General features: G+C 52.2%; 2 protein-coding genes across 7 annotated transcripts; one reads left to right on the forward strand and one right to left on the reverse strand.

The window, feature by feature from the left end:
* Window positions 1-432: 432 nt before the first annotated feature.
* On the reverse strand, window positions 433-9,552 carry LOC122390780 (trafficking protein particle complex subunit 2-like). Of its 5 annotated transcripts, XM_043384054.1 has the most exons (6): window positions 9,541-9,552; window positions 9,354-9,356; window positions 4,981-5,095; window positions 4,698-4,793; window positions 1,873-2,010; window positions 433-1,699 (listed from the first exon to the last, which is right to left on the reverse strand). In XM_043384054.1, the coding sequence occupies exons 3-6, from the start codon at window positions 5,068-5,070 to the stop codon at window positions 1,601-1,603; spliced, it is 423 nt and encodes a 140-aa protein (XP_043239989.1). In that variant the 5' UTR covers window positions 5,071-5,095; window positions 9,354-9,356; window positions 9,541-9,552; the 3' UTR covers window positions 433-1,600. The 5 variants fall into 5 exon arrangements, with proteins under 5 accessions (XP_043239989.1, XP_043239985.1, XP_043239986.1 ...); XM_043384050.1 differs by lacking the exons at window positions 9,354-9,356; window positions 9,541-9,552 and adding an exon at window positions 5,537-5,560; XM_043384051.1 differs by lacking the exons at window positions 9,354-9,356; window positions 9,541-9,552 and adding an exon at window positions 5,516-5,536.
* On the forward strand, window positions 5,653-17,514 carry LOC122390779 (39S ribosomal protein L37, mitochondrial-like). Of its 2 annotated transcripts, XM_043384048.1 has the most exons (10): window positions 5,653-5,916; window positions 6,127-6,225; window positions 7,989-8,171; window positions 11,768-11,894; window positions 12,154-12,254; window positions 12,715-12,834; window positions 13,081-13,194; window positions 14,663-14,853; window positions 16,468-16,616; window positions 17,199-17,514. In XM_043384048.1, exons 3-10 carry the CDS (start codon window positions 7,990-7,992, stop codon window positions 17,493-17,495), a joined length of 1,281 nt encoding a protein of 426 aa, XP_043239983.1. In that variant the 5' UTR covers window positions 5,653-5,916; window positions 6,127-6,225; window position 7,989; the 3' UTR covers window positions 17,496-17,514. The 2 variants fall into 2 exon arrangements, with proteins under 2 accessions (XP_043239983.1, XP_043239984.1); XM_043384049.1 differs by lacking the exon at window positions 6,127-6,225 and having other exon boundaries at window positions 5,657-5,916.
* The last annotated feature ends 990 nt before the right edge of the window (window positions 17,515-18,504 follow it).

Genomic DNA, 18,504 nt, shown 5'->3' on the forward strand with positions numbered 1-18,504 from the left:
GCTGACCTCAGTGACCTGCCGACCTCAGTTCAGTGACAGCTGACCTCAGTGACCTGCCGACCTCAGTTCAGTGACAGCTGACCTCAGTGACCTGCCGACCTCAGTTCAGTGACAGCTGACCTCAGTGACCTGCCGACCTCAGTTCAGTGACAGCTGACCTCAGTTAGTTCAGTGACCAGCTGACCCCGGTGACCAGCTGACCTCAGTTCAGTCTTGCGACTTCCGGACCAGTAGTATAACTCAGTCAATAGACGAACTTGCAAGTGCAACAGACGAACAACAGAATAAAGTGCATAGAGGTATAGCCTAAAAATGCAACGATAGCTTCCATTTCACTGCGAGTGGAAAGATAGAACTAAAAAATATCAAACGAAATGCAGCCAAGGATTAAGCAATTGCTTTTCGAAATCGCGAGCATAACACAAAATTGACAACCGAGCCGGCAGATGCATTTCCGGTGACAGACGCAGACGATGGCAGTCCGTAAAATTACACAGAAGTAGGCACACCAACATAGCCACCCGTATTCAACAATAGACAGGCAGCATCGACATCGTTCAACAGCGCGCATCGTGCGTACACTTTTAAGTGTAAGCACGACCAGCTATGATGTAGTTTAATGGACGGGGAACTCCAACAACGCTGCAGGGGAGCTCATGTATAGACTACGCTACGAGTTGCGAGTTGGTACGCAAAACAACCTAGTGCATGGCCCCACGCAACAGTTTTATTGTTCGAGGGAGTGGATTCTTAAACATAATGATGGTTATTGACCTGAAGCTGGACAAATGGCTCTGTATAGTCTGTAACACTTCCGGAAGCCCAATGCCACTTTGGGTTACAAACTTCAGAAGTGAACACGAGGTCAAAAGGAAAACATGCTCCAACCAGACACTATAACAATATATATCAAATAAAGACGAATAATGCATTTCAAAGTGGTCAAACCGACCACGCGATAACAAAAAAGTCGGAGCACTCTGGATGTTGCCGACATAACGACGCAGACCCCGCCCTATTGCCGCAGACCCAACCCTACCGCCGCAGACCCCGCCGTATACTGCCGCAGACCCCGCCCTATACCGCCGCAGACCCCGCCCTATACTGCCGCAGACCCCGCCCTATACTGCCGCACACCCGCCCTATACTGCCGCAGACCCCGCCCTATACTGCCGCAGACCCCGCCCTACCGCTCCGGCCGCCGGCAGTCCCAGCGGTCCCAGTCCCGGTCCCAGGCCGCCGGCAGTCCCAGCGGTCCCAGTCCCGGTCCCAGGCCGCCGGCAGTCCCGGCGGTCCCAGTCCCGGTCCCAGGCCGCCGGCAGTCCCAGCGGTCCCAGTCCCGGTCCCAGGCCGCCGGCAGTCCCAGCGGTCCCAGTCCCTGTGTGGGAGCCTGTCGCCCCGGCCGCCGCGGTCCCAGCCCGCTCCGGCGGCTGCACTGGCTGCAGGGGCCCTGCTGGCGCGCGCTGCTGTCGGAGGCCGATCGCCACAGGCCGTGTTCCAGCTGTCCGGTCTGCGCGGGACACGAGATAACGACCATCGCTGACACCTGTCACACCTTCCAGTCCGGACCTTTGGTGCTGTACGTGATCGAATAGCCTCATCAGCTGGTTAAGTACTTTCGACCGTACATTTGCGCCTTTTTGTCGAATGCAGAACTCTTGATCGGGGAATTATTCTCGTAGAATGGATTCATCGAGTGCTGAAACAAGCATTGTCCAGAGTTGGAAGACAATTAATAGTCAGCATGCATTTGTAAGAATTGAAATGATTTGCCATTTGTGTAAATGCCTTGCATTGCCATCAATAGAAACCAGCAAAGCAATGGCGAAGATAATATTGCTTAGTGATCAGTAAGCTACCATTACCACATACCTTGATGTAAGTTTCATACATTTCCATGAAGAAGTTTTTGATCCCATCCTCGTTCTTAACGTCATGGAGCAGAACGAAGCGCATTCGAGACGCCGTAACAAAAGCCGAGACAAACCATTCGTTGAACTTGTCCACCACCTGAATAGAAGCAAACACGAGAAATGAATGCCCTTTTGGTTCCAGCCCAATGTTTAAAACCATAGCCCATACACATTACAATATATTTTACATTAACATGATAGGCAACTTAACCAATATATGAAATCAGAAGGCATATTAAAATAATTTTCTATTACGAACCGTCACTGGCATAGGCGTAGGAACCAGGGGGGGGGGGGGCAGGTGGGCAAGTGCCCACCTACTTTTTGAGGTGGGGGGGGGGGGCAACCATGTGTTTTGGCCCCCCCCCCACTTTTTACTCGAGGCCCTCCCGTCTCGAGTTGAGAGGACGTCGTCACCTTCCAGAATAAACAAACTCGGTAAAAATAAGTTCCACGAATCCCCACGCACGGACTCCAAGGGACGCTTGTGGGTCCAAGGAGGCCCTCTATCCATACTTGTCAGCGGAGGCCTCTGAGACTTATGGCCTGAGGGGCCCTAGTGGATCTGAGGAGGCCCCAATATCCACACTGGTCTGGGGAGGCCCCTGACACTGGCGGTCTGGGAGGCCCCTCTATCCATACTAGTCAGAATAGACCCCTGACACTGGCGGTCTGGGAGGCCCCCTAGTCCCTACCCTCACTAGTCAGAGGAGGCCCCTACATCCTCAATAGTCAGAAGAGGCCCCTGAGACTGATGGTCTGGGAGACCCCTCCATATACACTGTAGTCAGAGGAGGCCCCTGAGGCTGAGACTGATGATCTGAGAGGCCCTTATAATCACACCAGGCAGAGGAAGCCCATGAGACTGATAAACTGAGAGGCCCTTCTATTCATACTGACCACAGGAGACCCTGAGGCTTGTGGTCTGGAAGGTCCCTCTATCCACACTAGTCAGAAGAGTCACCTGAGAGTGATGGCCTGTGATGCCCTTATATTCACACTAGGCAGAGGAGGCCCCTGAGACTGATGATCTAGAGGCCCTCATATTCACACCAGGCAGAAGAGGCCCCTGAGACTGATGGGCTGTGAGGCCCTTCTGTTCATACTGGCCACAGGAGGCCCATGAAACCGGTGGTCTGGGAGGGCCCTCTATCCACACTAGTCAGAAAAGGCCCCTGAGACTGATGGTCAGAGAGGCTCTTATATTCATACTGGCCACAGGTCCCTGAGACTGGTGGTCATAGAGGTCCTATAGTGAATCTGAGGAGGCCCCTCTATCCACACTGTTCTAAGGAGGCCCCCGAGACTGATGGTCTGAGAGGCCCTTTTATTTATACTGGCCATAAAAGCCCCCTGAGATTAATGGTCTGAGAGGCTCTTCTTTCACATGTTTGAACGTCTACAAACACAAAAAGACTGGAAACGCACGGATAGTGTAAGCTGACATACGCCGAATAGTGTGAGCTGACATACGCCGCACTCGCCGGACAGCACGTGCTCCGGGACATCAGCCTCTTCTCGGCTCACGGTGCAGAGCGCCGCGGGCCACCGTTTGTCCGGGCACTGCTGGCACGCCACGGAGGGGAGACGGCCGCTTTGGTGCTTTTACTGGAGCGTGCGGCCCCGGTGGCCCGCACTCATCTGATACACCGAAAATGCGGCCTCTTGGCCCTCTCCGGGGGTGGGAGCGTCAGCGTGCTTCCGAAAGGTGGCTTGAATAATGACTCGGCCTCGGGCCCATTATCGCGCCACTGACGCGAGCCCAGCCAGCAATTTGATTTGGCCCAAGCCCGTTTTGTCCCGGCAACTCCGACGTGCCAGATTTGGGCCGGTGCAAACGGAACGCCGTCAGAACAGGGGGTTTGGGTCGATGTGGCTCAAGTCCGGTTGGCCAGTCTTTGCCGTAGCGCTCCGGAGTTGGTATGGTTTCGGACCACCAAGTCCGGCTCAAGTCCGGTTCCCTGCCACGGCGTACTACAGCCAGATCCGGTTGCTTCGTAGATGCTCTGGCTTACTGTGGCTGAAGTACGGTTGAGGTACGACACGGCTGATACGGCATAAGTCCGGCTGTGGTGCGGGCGAGCTCTGGGATCGTGGGTCAGCACTCAGGTCAGTAGAGCTCCAGACCTTGACCGTACTTCGGCCGGAGTAAATGACGAAGCCAGCCAGAGTAAAACCAGATTCGGCCCACCAGATGGGAGGCCGCACGATGAACCGCCCGGGTCAGCGAGTGGGCGACCACCCCCGATCCCGCAGTGGGCAGAAGCCCACTGCAGGATAACCTATTTCACGGCGCTCAGCAATATTCAGCAAGATCTTCCATATCTCCGCACCGAGGGTGGAGGTCGGCTCGTAAGTCGGAGCAGCGACGACCGGGGCGGGGGACGTCTCGTCCTGAGCCCTTTCCAGAGCCGCCTGCAGGGCGATTGTGCTGCTATATTGACCAGTGTGGCGAAAAAAAAAACGGTGACCGACATTCGCTGAAAAATTCAGCCGCCACCATGCGCTGAATTCGGCGCATGTGAAGTTACAAAGTACGTACCTACGCCAAAATATTTGGCATAGTCCTGCCACTACACCAAACATATTCAGCATAGCTTGTATCTTTTTCCCAGTCTGTGCTGGTGCACCCTTTCAAACTAAATCATAATCATCATGAAGAGCCAGGTGAGAAGGGATGAACAACTGCTACCTCCCATTTTCCAGACAGACCTAGACCTGAGAGGTCCAGAGCCCAAGCAGGGTGCCAGTGGGCAGTGAATATGTCTGTGGTCAAGAGCCCACCTTGAGGTACATCGCTGAGGTGCTCCACATCTGTTCGTCCACCAAATCTAGAGCCGCATGGGCAATAAACTGGCTCAGATGTCTGTGATCTTCTTTCTGAAATGGTATGAGGATTGTCATAAGTTACACTGGCAATAACAGGAAACAACACAGAGGGAGGGGGAGGGGAGGGAAAGAAAACACATAATACACAAATACATACATACATACATATATACATAAATACAAGCTAACTGTCAGCACCTTCAAAGTTTTATTCAAATATCAAACAGTAAGTACACACCTTGGCTTCTTTGCTTGGTGGAGATATTTCCATTTCAAAAATTGGGTTATCTTTGTCACCCACTATGGCAAAATAATAGTTTCCAGCCATCCTGTATTAAAAGTGCAGAAAAATCCTGAGGGCTCAAAAGAATTAAGATGATGTAAAAAGGTCTGTAGATGCTAAATCCAGCTTTGACATTCGGTATCTCAAAATGAAAATAGCGCCTGTCGGGCCTTGGCCTGTCCAGGGTATATTAAGTGAAGGCCTGTCATCTTTTTATTACAATTATTGTGATTCATCTCATGGCCCTCAGGGCATATCACCAATCATGATATACATATCTGTGCCCCAAAACCTTCTCGACAATACAGCTCAAGCTGATGCTTACCAAAGTAGAGGGTAAGCATCAGCTGGTATTGAGCTGATACACCTTGGCCTTGGTTTACATTTGGTTTACATAGCCTTGGCTGCATAGAAATAAAGACTATGCGATAGTCAATAGTCTGCAATAGACTATACAAATAAAGTCTTTATATCTATGCTTGACTGATACCGTTATTGTTATATGATTTACATGTATTGATATCAGTGAACACAGGTCGAAATTATTGTTTACAAAAAATGCGCTTCTGCGACATATAGTGCTATTCATCACAGCAGCAGCAGCAGCAGGAAAAGCATCTTTTACATCATCTTTACATGCACTTTACATTGTTAGCTGCTACGAAGTTGCTACGCTACTTGGGATTGAAGCATTACCAGGTTCATGTAGAACACAGTATGCAGAGGTACCCCCAGCCAGGGGCCCTTCGAGCATTAGCATTTAACCTTGCATTTAACAAGCATACCAAGACAAATTGAAATAAAGCAATTCCCCGGAGTTCTATTGCCTTGCAATTCCCTTGGAAGTGAATTTGCTTGAAGAAACGCTCTAGGAGGGAGAGAGCGGAAAAGGTAATGTGTTGATTTTAGATATATACCTATACTTCCTATAGTCTGGATTTCTGAGCTGCTGCACGCCCTAACTCTTCAACAACAACAATTGGGTTTCTGGATTTCTTTTATTGTTGATAGTTGATATTTTATTTATGATAGTTGATGCTTACCGAGACTGCTCATAGCATAGCTCCTTCACTGACACAGCTGTTCAATGAGTTGTTGCAGACAGCAGAACCACCCCTGGCCTGGACTGAAAGTCAGGGGGTACCTATTGTCCCAATATTCAAGAAAGGCAACAAGCAATCTCCTGCCAACTACAGGCCAGTGAGTCTAACTGCAATCCCGTGTAAGGTCCTTGAGTCGATTGTTTGAGATCACATTGTTGAGCACAAGGACACAACCAAACAGCTCCACAATGCAGAGCATGGTCCGCCCAAGGCGCTCCTGTGCAACCCAGCTGTACCAACAATAGTCTCATGTACAAATTGGAGACCCTCTGGACAAATAAGAGGCCCGCTGTACTTACGAGAGGTCCGTTTTACATATAAGAATCCCCCTGTGCTAACAGAGGGCCCCTGTACAAATCGGAGGCCCCGGGGCCAACAGAAGCCAGAAGGCCTCTGGATAAATCTGAGGTCCTCTGTCCCATTATCAGGATCTCTGTTCATATTGGAGGCCCCCTGTACCAACAGGAGGCCCTATATGGGCAATTCAGAGAATCTCTACCAGTAGGAGTCTCTCTGTGCAAATGGGATGTCGACTCATTGCAGAAGGAAGGCTTAGCCAGTGGCGTAACCACGCTAGAAAAAAAATGGTGCAGACAAAGTCATAGGGGAAGCCACAGGGCTGCGGAGTCGGAGTCAGAGTTGGAGTCGGAGTCGGTCGGAGTCGACTGTTGTGACCGGAGTCGGAGTCGGAGTCGGAGTCGATTTTAGAAACCCGAGCCGGAGTCGGAGTCACCGAAAATCTGTCGACTCCGCAGCCCTGCTAGGCCTGCGGAGTCGGAGTCGGGAGTTGGAGTCGGTCGGAGTCGACAATTCTGCCCGGAGTCGGAGTCGGAGTCGGAGCTGGTTTTTGAAAGCCGGAGTCGGAGTCGGAGTCGGAGTCGCCGAAAATCCATCGACTCCGCAGCCCTGAGGGGGCGCCATTCTTCGAGAGGGCGCAATCGCCTATAAGGTGCGAAAGAGGGTGCAAAAGAGGGGCGCTTTCATGTGAAAGCGGGCAGTGGCGTAGTCAGGGGACCAGGGGGGACGTTTCCTCGTCAAGTTCGGAGGTCCCAGGGCTCAAGACGCCCTGCGACGCCAATTCGCCGCTGAGGGTCCACACTGGTCATCTTTCACCTCAGAAGGGCCTCACAGAGCTCGCAAGAGCATCTTTTGGGTCCTAAGTAGCCAGCTTATCTCCAGAAGGACCCGCGCCGGCTTTTGAGGGCCCCTTACCGGACTCTGAGGACTCTTGCCAGCCAGTCAGGAGCCAGCAGTTCAAAGGACCCCACACCTCCCAGTGATGGCCTCACATCTGACATCAGTTTCTCCGAGGGCCCCATAACGGAGACTGTGAGGGCCCTCACCGGCGTCTCTAAGAGCCCCCACCGACGTCTATGAGGGCCCCATGACCCACACACAACTCAGAGCAGTAGGCGGAACTATGGTCATGAGTACCCAAGTATAGGAACGTTCCCATTTTTGGGAACGGAGGCATTCGGGGTCGGAGGTTTTTAAGTCGGCTCATATATTTGAACATTTTGGTTATTCGAATGGTTGTCTTGATATCTTGTGTGTTTGCAAGGTTCGTGTTTCTCCTGCTCCTAGACGTTTGGGTCCGAGGTTATATTATAAGTTGTGACTGCGGTGAGGATGTATTCATTTATATTTTTAGGATGTCATTATACTTTTCATTATGGGTGGATTTCCCCTCAGCATTACAATTTTGGACACACTGCGGTCCCGAGGTAATATTGTTGACTTTTGGTGTCGGGGCGGACGACCGCGTGGAACGTGAGTGTATATACCGAACTACTTTTGTAAACTCAGTTTAAGTGGTTGAAAATCATTCAGCTGTATTTTATCAAAGCTTCTGATTTTCAGGATGAGGTTCACACCAGTGTTGCACAAGCACCTGCTGGGACGATGGTACAACGACATGTGGAAGCAGAAGAAAAGGGTGACCGTTGACAATCGCAAACTGAAACAGGCCCTGGAAGCCAACGGGAAAACCGTATATGATGCTGCGAAGCTATTCGGTGTACAATGGGAGGACCGGGAGCCACGGTACAGTACAAACTCATATGGCACTGGTGAAATCGCCCGAACCCTTATTTTGAAATGACGTCTCGTTTTTTGGAATGGTGTTAACCCGCGCACCACTGAGGGGGGGGGGGGGTGCCGCTTTTCTCCCCTTCTTGTTTTTCTGCAAAAACTTCTAAAACGCTTGGCGTATCGACGTAAAACTTTCAGTACCTTCGGCTGCATCAATTTGACACCTTGTTGTGACAAAACCCGAACTTCGTTGGTACCATAGGTCGGCCGGAAATGACATCGAAGTGACGTCATGTTCGGCCGATTTTGATGCGAAACATTGAACTACGGCAATTGCCCTCAAGAGCTAAGTTTTTAGCTTTTTTATAAATTTAATCCGAACCTTTTGATTGGAAGGATTCCCAAGGACAGAGCCAGCGCTAAGCGAAGCTTGTTGCGGTGACCCTGCCCTCTACCCTCCGATCGCGCAATTCCAGTTCTATGACAGAATTTAGAGTCCAAAGTTTAACGTGCGCACACAGTCGCGCACGGCCGGTCCCCTAACTGACTTCGCCTGGCCCCTGGCTACGGCCTGCCACCAACCGCAACCATACCTGTCAGGAGGCCCATAAATGTCAAGCGCCCGTCGCGCTTCGAACCCGGACTGTTGTAACCGGGAACGCGTGCTCTCACCACGCGGAGTCCAACGCACTACCAATTGAGCTACGGGACCGGCCATTAGATCCAATTTCTTTGCGTGAGAGGACTCAGAATGTACATGGCTATCAAACTGCTATCTCGGATTTAGAATTTTGAAAATAATATATATTTAATCTTAAGATTTATATTTAGGTATTTTTCTTAAAGTTTTTGACATCTCAAAAAAGGAATAGATGCGATAGAGCACAACCTGGGATCTAGTCTATTTAGCCGTTTAGCTGTCTGTTTAGCCCAATATCTTAAAAAAATAGCTTAGTTATACGCATTATAGTCAAAATTTCACAATTATAATTTTTTTTAAATCATTTTTTTTCAGTACGTTTTTGACATCGTGCATCAATATAAAGATGACCGCCGTGTTTCTGAGCTTAGACTGCATCCGATAGACAAAAGTTGAAAAATTTTAACTTTGAAATTTGACTTTTTTTTTACCTGAAAGTGACCTGACCTCAGCTTTATTCAGCTGAAAATGACCTCGAAAGACACAGACGACACCGACTTTAAAATCTATGGCGAAATGGACCATAAAGCATGTGTCACGTGACCGATGCATGATATAAGATATCCGTGACCAGGGATAACCTGGCGGCTGGCCTTGCCCTGAAAATCAAAGTACCTAGGTAGGGGAGAGTGGGGAAAGATGCCCAGGGTTTTACTATGTCATATATTATTCGAAAATGACGATCGGAAAGCAAAAACTTGTAGTTTCAACGGAAGCCGACATCATTTTTCTCCAAAAATATCACACTTTCGTGCTTGAACTATGATAACTTTTTTTGCTATTAAGCATTTTCCTGAAGAAGTGAAAGGGGGCATCTTACCCCACAGGGTGGGAAAGACGCCCCCTGGCGTTGGGTAAGATGCCCCCTGCACTATAAGTGACATAAATGGGCACGTGAATCGCCTGAACGAATCGTAGTCCCTTCGGGCCTGCAGTAGACACCAAACGTCATCGTAAGGGCCCTCAAAAGTAGTCGTAAGGGGCTTCAGAGGTCATCGTTAGGGCCATCATAGTCCAGCGCGGCCAAACAAGCCTCCGTGGTGGCGTTTGGAGACCACTGTGGGGCCCTCATAGGTCTTCATGATGCTTGAGGGCCCTCGAGCCCATCGTGGGGACCTCAGATGCCAGCGCAGCCCGTGGAGCCAACGTGGGAGCCCTCAAAGGATGTCGTGAGGGGCCCTGGAGCCAATAATGTGGCCCACAGAGGCCGTCGTAAGGGCTCTCAGAGTCAGATGCCGCCCAAAAAGTCGCTGTGTGGGCCGAGAGACCGGCATGGGGAGCACCCGACCGTACTGGACTCTCAATAGTCCCAGATCGGCTTTTGTCTCTCATCACAGGTATGTAATAAATGATTTGACGGGCTGCTTGAAGGACAGCCTACGGATTTAGGGGGCGTCTTTCCCCATCAGGACAGGGTGCATCTTACCCCAAGGTACCGAGGTAACATTAAATCAGTACAATTTTGTTAGCCATAAAACTACACCCTGAAACAAACTGTTTGCGACACAGTACACGCATGTTAATTTATCACGACTACAGCAAGGGACGCAAAAATTATCTACCTTCTTTGATATTTACAATGTTTTGACACCAAAATATTTTTTGAAAGCAGCAAATAAAAAACATGCAATCACCAGCCAGCCGTTGCCCAACTAAGCCTCGCAAATTTTTGTGCAGTTTACAAGGCAGGCTTCCGCTTTACGCTAAGAACATTAATTTCCAGGTTCGATTCTTTGTTTCGCCGCTAGAGGGGGTGGGGCGTCTTTCCCACCCTGGGCATCTTACCCCACTCTCCCCTACAAGTTTGACACCCTCAGGGTATCTAAAGCATCTATTCAAGAGTGTGTAAACCAAAAGTGAGCCTGATCTGATTTGTAAAGCGGCGGCCAGAGTCCAACTTCTAAACAAGCCAAATATTGATAATTTTTATTTTGACCTGACCTGTGACGTCGTCGGTGACCTCGAGGTTAATGAAATTACGTTTCGGTCAACAGTTTTTCTGGGGCTATCAGACCCCGTTTGAATTTTGACAATCGGCCCAGTAGTTTCGGAGTTGGGAGGGGGGGGCTATGAATAGCCTCCCCCCCCCCCAGGGCGCTTTATTCGCAGACCTCAGTGGGGTGCGGGTTTATGCTTTGCGCCAGTAATTGTAATCGGTGTTATATTGCATAATTGTGCATTGTGCAGTGTGCACCTATTCTGTGATATATTAAAGGAAATAGTTCACTTTCACGAAATTATTTTTTTTTTGCAACGATTTATTATTTTTTATGTTCAAAATAATCAGCAAAGAAAATAAATCCTTTTTATAACAAAAGATATTTTTTCTATATTTTGATATAGGAAGAACTTTTCAGTTTCTGTAAGGCACACGCGATCCAGTATGAAAAGAGCATGGGTCCCGAAAATTCTTCAGAAACAGAGAAATTATCGCAGCCACCGGCATTTGGGCGATCTGCTCGATCTGATAATGTTCCCCTGAATGTCCTAATTGATCAGTACGAGAATTTCTCGAGTTCTCGTAGATAATTTCTCTAGTTTCTGAAGAATTTTCGGGACCCATGCTCTTTTCATACTGGATGGAAATATATGCAAGGCACACATCCTCAACGCAAGACACCTTTTTCGGGACGAGAAATAGAATATCTTTGCCTAGGGTGATCGTTGGGCTGTAAAAGCTCCTGATTTATGCTCGTCTCAGCCCAAGCTACGGAACTGCTATTCCAGTTCAAAACCCATGTTAAAAAGTGAACTATTTCCTTTAAGCCGCAGACGAATCGCCACGCCGGCGTGGGGCGCTGCGTCTCGGCGGTGCGCTGTTGGGGCGCTCACGGTGTCTCTCGGCGGGGCGGCGCCCGGCAGTGCAGTGGGGTCTGACCGCCGCCGGCCGGCCGTTCCCACTTCCCAGTGTGATGGAGACGGCCGTGGGGGCCGAGGCGGCGCTCGTGGAGCCGGCGCGGCGGCCGGAGCACCACCAGACGGCCGCCTTCGTCTACCAGGGCAAGAACCTGCTGCTGGGCCAGCGGCAGGCGCAGGTGCGTGCCGCGGCCAGCGCCGGCCACCTGTTCCAGCGGTGGCAGCCCTGTGATACACGGACACCTATAGTTGCTGGCCTCGGTCGTATTGGCGGTGACATGCCTCCTCATTGGCCTGCTACTAAATCGTTATGATATAACTCTTGTTTCCATCATTTGCTGTTTTTCCAGTGTCTTTTTTTTTTGCGCATAGAGCGGCCGTGCTGTTATATTTACTGACCATTTATGGTAACTGGCCGATGTCTGGATGCGCCCACAGGCCCTTACCAACACAATTCAGGTCGGCGAAGGACTCCCTGAACAAGTCACTGCTCTTGAAGGTCTCGAGCGGATCAGAAATCAAGATGAGCTAGTCACAGAGTAAGTACTCCTGCCACTCTGTCGGGTACTTACTAAACACTTCAGATGCTTCAAGTGATATTTCCTGTTGTTTTAAGTGTTCCATTCTGGTGCTCGGCGCTGGAGCGCAGGACCTGCGCATCACTGATGGTTGGCTGGGCGGGACGCCTTGGCGTATGTCAATGAACCGGCTTTTTATACTTTAACAGTAAGTGTAGTTGTTTGATTCAACTTTGCTCGTTGTTTCGCTTCCTGTTCTTAATCAAGGATCTGCCACGTAGCCCGTCTGACCGGGACCAAGGACCGTCCTCCCTCTGACCGTCCTCCCTCTGACCATCCTCCCTCTGACCGGGCCCTTCCTCCCTTTGACCGTCCTCCCTCTGACCGTCCTCCCTCTGACCGTCCTCCTTCTGACCGGGACCGCCCTCCCTCTGACCGTCCTCCCTCTGACCGTCCTCCCTCTGACCCGCCGTGCTGGCAGCGTCATCAAGACGTCGCTCATGTTCGACGCCACCCAGGAGAAGCTGTCCAAGGTGATCGACGTGACGCGGCTGGGCCTGCCGCAGCCGGTGCAGTACGGCGTGCCGGAGCTCCGCTCCAAGTGAGTGGCCGCTGCCGACGGGCCCGGCCGCCGGCCGCCAGTCGGCTGCGATACCTATCCAGCGCGCTGACTATTTCGTCTCTGCGCCATTGTCATGCCTGTCGTTATCTTCCGTTATCGCGTGTTATGTATATCAGTGTGATTGTGCTTAATTCAGTATATGGGCGTATTTCCTCAAATAAGGTTGATAATCTTTTGAAGTGCGGCTGTTTTGCGTATCGCTGACCGGTGTCGGTGCGGCCGCAGCCGCTCGCTGCTGTCTGGCCTGCTGAGTCTGTGTGAGCGGCTGGCCGTGCGGCTGGACGGGTTCCAGTCGCGGCTGACGCTCTACCGACCTCTGCTCAGCGCCACCCACGTCACGTGAGTCCCGCCACTGACTGTCGGCCGGCGGCGGCACCAGTGCCACAGTCGCGCGGGCGAACCGCGTGCCGACTGCCGGCGCACCTGTGCCGCGCTTCATAGTTACCAACGCTGTCTGCACTGCTAAACCATTTGTGTCCCGCCGCGTGGTCCGCCCATATATGTAGTTGTTCCTGTCATCTTCGATTGAACGGCTACCATCGGACTGACCGGGACTGACCGGGACTGACCGGGACTGACCCGGACTGACCGGGACTGACCCGGGCTGACCGGGACTGACCCGGGCTGACCGAGACAATGGACTGACCCGGGCTGACCCGGACTGACCGACTGATCCGAACTGACCCGGGCTGACACGGATTGACCCGGGCTGACCCGGACTGACCGGGACTGATCCGGACTGACCGAGACTGACCCGGGCTGACCCGGACTGACCGAGACTGATCCGGACTGACCGAGACTGATCCGAACTGTCCGACTGATCCGAACTGACCCGGGCTGACCCGGACTGACCGAGACTGACCCGGGCTGACCCGCACATACGGATTGACCCGGACTGCCGCTAGCCGGTGCAGTGTGCACCTGAGCCCCTGACGCGTTTTGTTTAGTTGTTTAATTTTGTAAAGCCGCTTCCATGTAAGCGTTAGCTTTTGAGCCGATCCGCCATGTAATCGTTACTGCATTGATCAATGGAATAGTAAAATACTTGGTGCGTGCGTGCGTGTCTGTGTCGCTGACCCGTGTGTCTGTGCCGCTGACCCGTGTGTCTGTGCCGCTGACCGGTGTCGCTCTGTGTCGCTGACCTGTATTGCTCTGTGTCGCTGTTCTGTGTGTGTGCCGCTGACCTGTGTCGCTCTGTGCCGCTGACCTGTGTCGCTGACCTGTGCCGCTGACCTGTATCGCTCTGTGCCGCTGTCCTGTGCCGCTGACCTGTATCGCTCTGTGCCGCTGACCTGTATCGCTCCGTACCGCTGACCTGTGTCTGTACCGCTGACCAGTATCGCTCTGTGCCGCTGACCTGTATCGCTCTGTGCCGCTGAACTGTGTCGCTGACCTGTGCCGCTGACCGGTGTCGCTCTGTGCCGCTGACCTGTATCGCTCTGTGCCGCTGACCTGTATCGCTCTGTGCCGCTGACCTGTGTCGCTCTGTGCCGCTGACCTGTGCCGCTGACCTGTATCGCTCTGTGCCGCTGACCTGTATCGCTCTGTGCCGCTGACCTGTGTCGCTCTGTGCCGCTGACCTGTGCCGCTGACCGGTGTCGCTCTGTGTCGCTGTTCTGTGTGTGTGCCGCTGACCTGTATCGCTCTGTGCCGCTGACCTGTGTCGCTCTGTGTCTCCGTTCTGTGTGTACCTGTGCTGCTGACCCGTGTTTGCCGCTGACCTGTATCGCTCTGTGCCGCTGACCTGTATCGCTCTGTGCCGCTGACCTGTGTCGCTGACCGGTGTCGCTCTGTGTCGCCGCTCCAGCTCGGACGGCCACCGTCTGCTGGTGAGCCGGCGGCCCGAGCTGGCGCTGATGGCCGACAGGCCGCTGCCGGCGCCGGCGCCCGCCCAGGCCGTGGAGGCCAGTCGCGCCGCGGCCGCGCCCCAGCTGGAGCCCGTCAGTCCGTTCGTGCACCTGCACAGCGTGCACGACTACCAGTGGCGGGACGTGGCGCGTGAGTCGGGCGGGACGCGGCGCGCGAGTCGACACAGCCGCGGGCACAGACTCTCACAGGCCGATCCAGACGGGAGGGCGCCGACGCTGCCGGGGATATACCCTGAAACAGTTTTCCAAATTACAGAAGCTCCTCAGATTCCGATATCGTAGAGCGTGGACGAGGGCAGAGTGGGTCAGGTCAGAGGAGGGGGTAATACCATGGTAGGGGGAGTCCGGGGGTGTCTGGTAATGGGTGGCACTCACAGTAGTACCACCTGGTATAATGAACGTGGTATGATGTTGTGGTATAATGAACCAGGTTTAAATTGTAGCTCCGGCAAATAATTTGTGGTATCGTCTGAGCATTTGTATTTGCATACCATCGTCAGAAATCATACCTTTATTATAACCCTCGCCCCGCTGGGCGGCAATTTGCCCCCCCCCCCTCTGGTTTTTCCTGAATAGCAAGAAAACGGGCCGCCAAATTTTCAGTACCTTCCCGGGCATCAATTTGACACCTTATCACAAAATTTCAAGTCTTAGGTCACCTTAGGTCAGGAGTTATTGAGGTCAAACTGAGGTCATGCTCGGGCAAAAATGAGCAAAAAAAAAAAAACATGAAATCTTGAAACACTCACAAAAGCTACAGTTACCAAACAATTTAAAAGTTCTTCATATGGTCATCGAGAGAAAAAACGGCGCTACAAAACTGCTCCCTAGGATTTTCAAAATTTTGGGATTTTGACCCCCCAAAATAAAAAAGTTGATTTTTAAGAAAAATGCCAAAAAAACAAAAGTTTTTAGAATTTCGAAAAAAACCGGAATATAGATAGTCCTTGGCTCTTCTACCTACATACCAAATTTTAGATCGATACCTCCTTTTTTTGGCCAAGTTATAGCGAAAAGCACTGTTCAAAATTGATGACGTCAAATTTTTTGGCTCATTTTTTAGCAATTCTAGACCACGTAGCGCAAAACAAAGACCACCATCGAACTCCCCGTGACGAGCAGCATCGAATGGATGCCCATTTTATGCAAAAATATCAACTTTGATATTTGACCTGATTTGACCTGACCTTGACCTGACCTTCACCAGAACATAATCTAAACTGGCCCCAAAGGCTGCCTGACCCACATAATCGCATTTGGCAAAAAATGGACCATAAAACATGCATCACATTATATTTTCATATTGTGACCCTCAGTGACCTGACCTCTGTGACCTGACCTGGTATCAGTGACCTCAGCTAGCAGAATATGTGTTTGACGAACAATTCCCCATCGATGATTTTCAATGAAATGCATTTTACTCGATTTTACAGCGCATTTCTTGAAATGCCTGTAAACGGTGAAAATTCGAAATTTGACCTGACCTGTGACGTCATTGGTTTGACCTAGGTCAATGAAATTGCGTCACAAGGTAGTTCCCTATTGAGGCTATTTAACTCCGTTTGCTGCTTGTCGCTATGTTGCGTGGTTCTCGGCAGACCCCAACGGGGCGCGGGATAAAATAAATCGTAGCAAATCGTTAAGAATAATCCGCAGAAAACTCCTCTGGCAGCTGGCAGCGGTGTCTGATCTCCCCCCTGACCTGATAGCGGTGTCTGACCCCTCTGCCCCCGCCCCCTGACAGCGGTGTCAGCCGGCTGCCGACACCGGTACGTGCACACCTTGTTCCTGGCCTGGAACGGCCGCATCAAGAAGTGGGTCGACGACGACCAGCTGGGCGCGCTCTCTGTGATGAGCATGCACGCGGCGGCGGTCAACATGGCGCGACAGCAGGTCAGTGGCGTTCGCCGGGGCGCCGGCGGTCTGACCCTCCCGGTCGGCGGGGCGCCGGCAGCCCCAGTCCAGCCCAGCCCAACCGGTCCCTGACACCGGGCAGTGCCGCGCTCAAACGGCTGACTCCGCCGGCAGAGCCTTCTGATATCAACTGGATCAGTCGTCGTTGCTATCAATGTATAAAGTAGTTTTTCTGACTTTGCAAACAATAAACAATCGATTATGGCACAAATTCATTCTCATTAAAAAATTTACATCATTTAACGAATTATCAAGAGCAATTTTTAAGTTTAATATAAGTTCAACTTCAAGTTTAGTTTAGTTCAAGTTTAGTTAAGTTAAAGTTCAAAAGCTGTGTTCCAGCCTGAAATGCTGGATTTATAGCCTTTTGCCTTATGCGGATAAGGCAACAAGGCGTATAGTTTTAGGCCTTATGTGTTGTGTTCGCCGCCGACTGGTGCCGGTGGTGCAGTGTGCCGCCGACTGGTGCCGGTGGTGCAGTGTGCCGCCGACTGGTGCCGGTGGTGCAGTGTGCCGCCGTTCCCCTGGTGCCGGCTCTGACGGCGCCGCTGCTGCCCACAGGCGGGGCCCGGCCGGCCGGCCGTGGTGCAGTGTGTGGCCACCGACGGCCGGCTCTTCAAGCGGTCGGTGCTGCAGCTGAACACGCAGGCGGTGCCGGACCCGACCAGCGGCGAGGTCAGCACCCGGCACCAGCTGAAGAACCTGCTGTGGACCGAGCCGGCCACGCCGCTCTACGAGCGCTGCGCCTACACGGACGGACGGCCGCTACTGGCCGGCTACAACGCAGAGGTGTTCAACCGACTGCTGGCCCTGTACATGAACGGCCTGCTGGCCCGTACCGTGCCCGACCTCAACTGATAATACATGGCGATAGATGGACGCTGGTGTCGGGGCACGGGGATGGAGAGAGGGAGAGAGAGAGAGAGAGAGAGAGAGAGAGAGAGAGAGAGAGAGAGAGAGAGAGAGAGAGAGAGAGAGAGAGAGAGAGAGAGAGAGAGAGAGAGAGAGAGAGAGAGAGAGAGAGAGAGAGAGAGAGAGAGAGAGAGAGAGAGAGAGAGTCGAGAGAGAGACAGAGACAGAGACAGAGACAGAGACAGAGACAGAGACAGAGAGGGAGGGAGCTGTTCAGTCGCCGGTGTTACCGTCAGGCGCTGTTCAGTCGCCGGTGTTACCGTCAGGCGCTGTTCAGTCGCCGGTGTTACCGTCAGGCGCTGTTCAGTCGCCGGTGTTACCGTCAGGCGCTGTTCAGTCACCGGTGTTACCGTCGGCCACTGGCTTCGTCAGTGTATGCCACCGTCGAGGTCGTGTTTGACGGGCGCCTCCGCGGTCCGCCCACGGTCTTGCGCAAAATCCCAAACAACCGTCCGAAACTCGCCAATAGAGAAACGGATAGCCACCACAGCCCAGCCCGTGTCTAGCTGGCATACAAACATACAGGCCAATCATACCATAGCCGAGTCGGCCGGCACCCGATGGCGGTTGTGTCCCGTGCTGTGCCCACTGCCTGGCAAACACTGCTCCGGGGTCCGCTGTGGGTGCACAATGCACACAATAGCGCGCGCCCTCCTGGCTCCTGGGAGCTGCTCCCGAATCCCTCGGGTCGCTGTAGAGATGCACCTAGCCTAATTAAATAAATGTGCCCGGGATTCATCAAGAAACCCCTTTCCTATCAACTGTTTGCTGTGAAGTAGTGACTTGCCTTTTCTCGATTTCAATGTTGTGGTCTGATGAGTCGTTTTCTAGTATTTCACGTTTGCGTATGGGCCCAGGGGCACTCCTGCGTGGAAGCCTATCGGCTATCAGCTTTTAGGCACATCACATCTGAAGGAGGCCATTTGGCCCACGGATCATTGCAGCTTTATGTTTA

The sequence above is a fragment of the Amphibalanus amphitrite genome, unplaced genomic scaffold (assembly GCF_019059575.1).
Source record: "Amphibalanus amphitrite isolate SeventyFive unplaced genomic scaffold, NRLGWU_Aamphi_draft 000408F_arrow, whole genome shotgun sequence".
Lineage (NCBI taxonomy): Eukaryota > Metazoa > Arthropoda > Thecostraca > Balanomorpha > Balanidae > Amphibalanus > Amphibalanus amphitrite.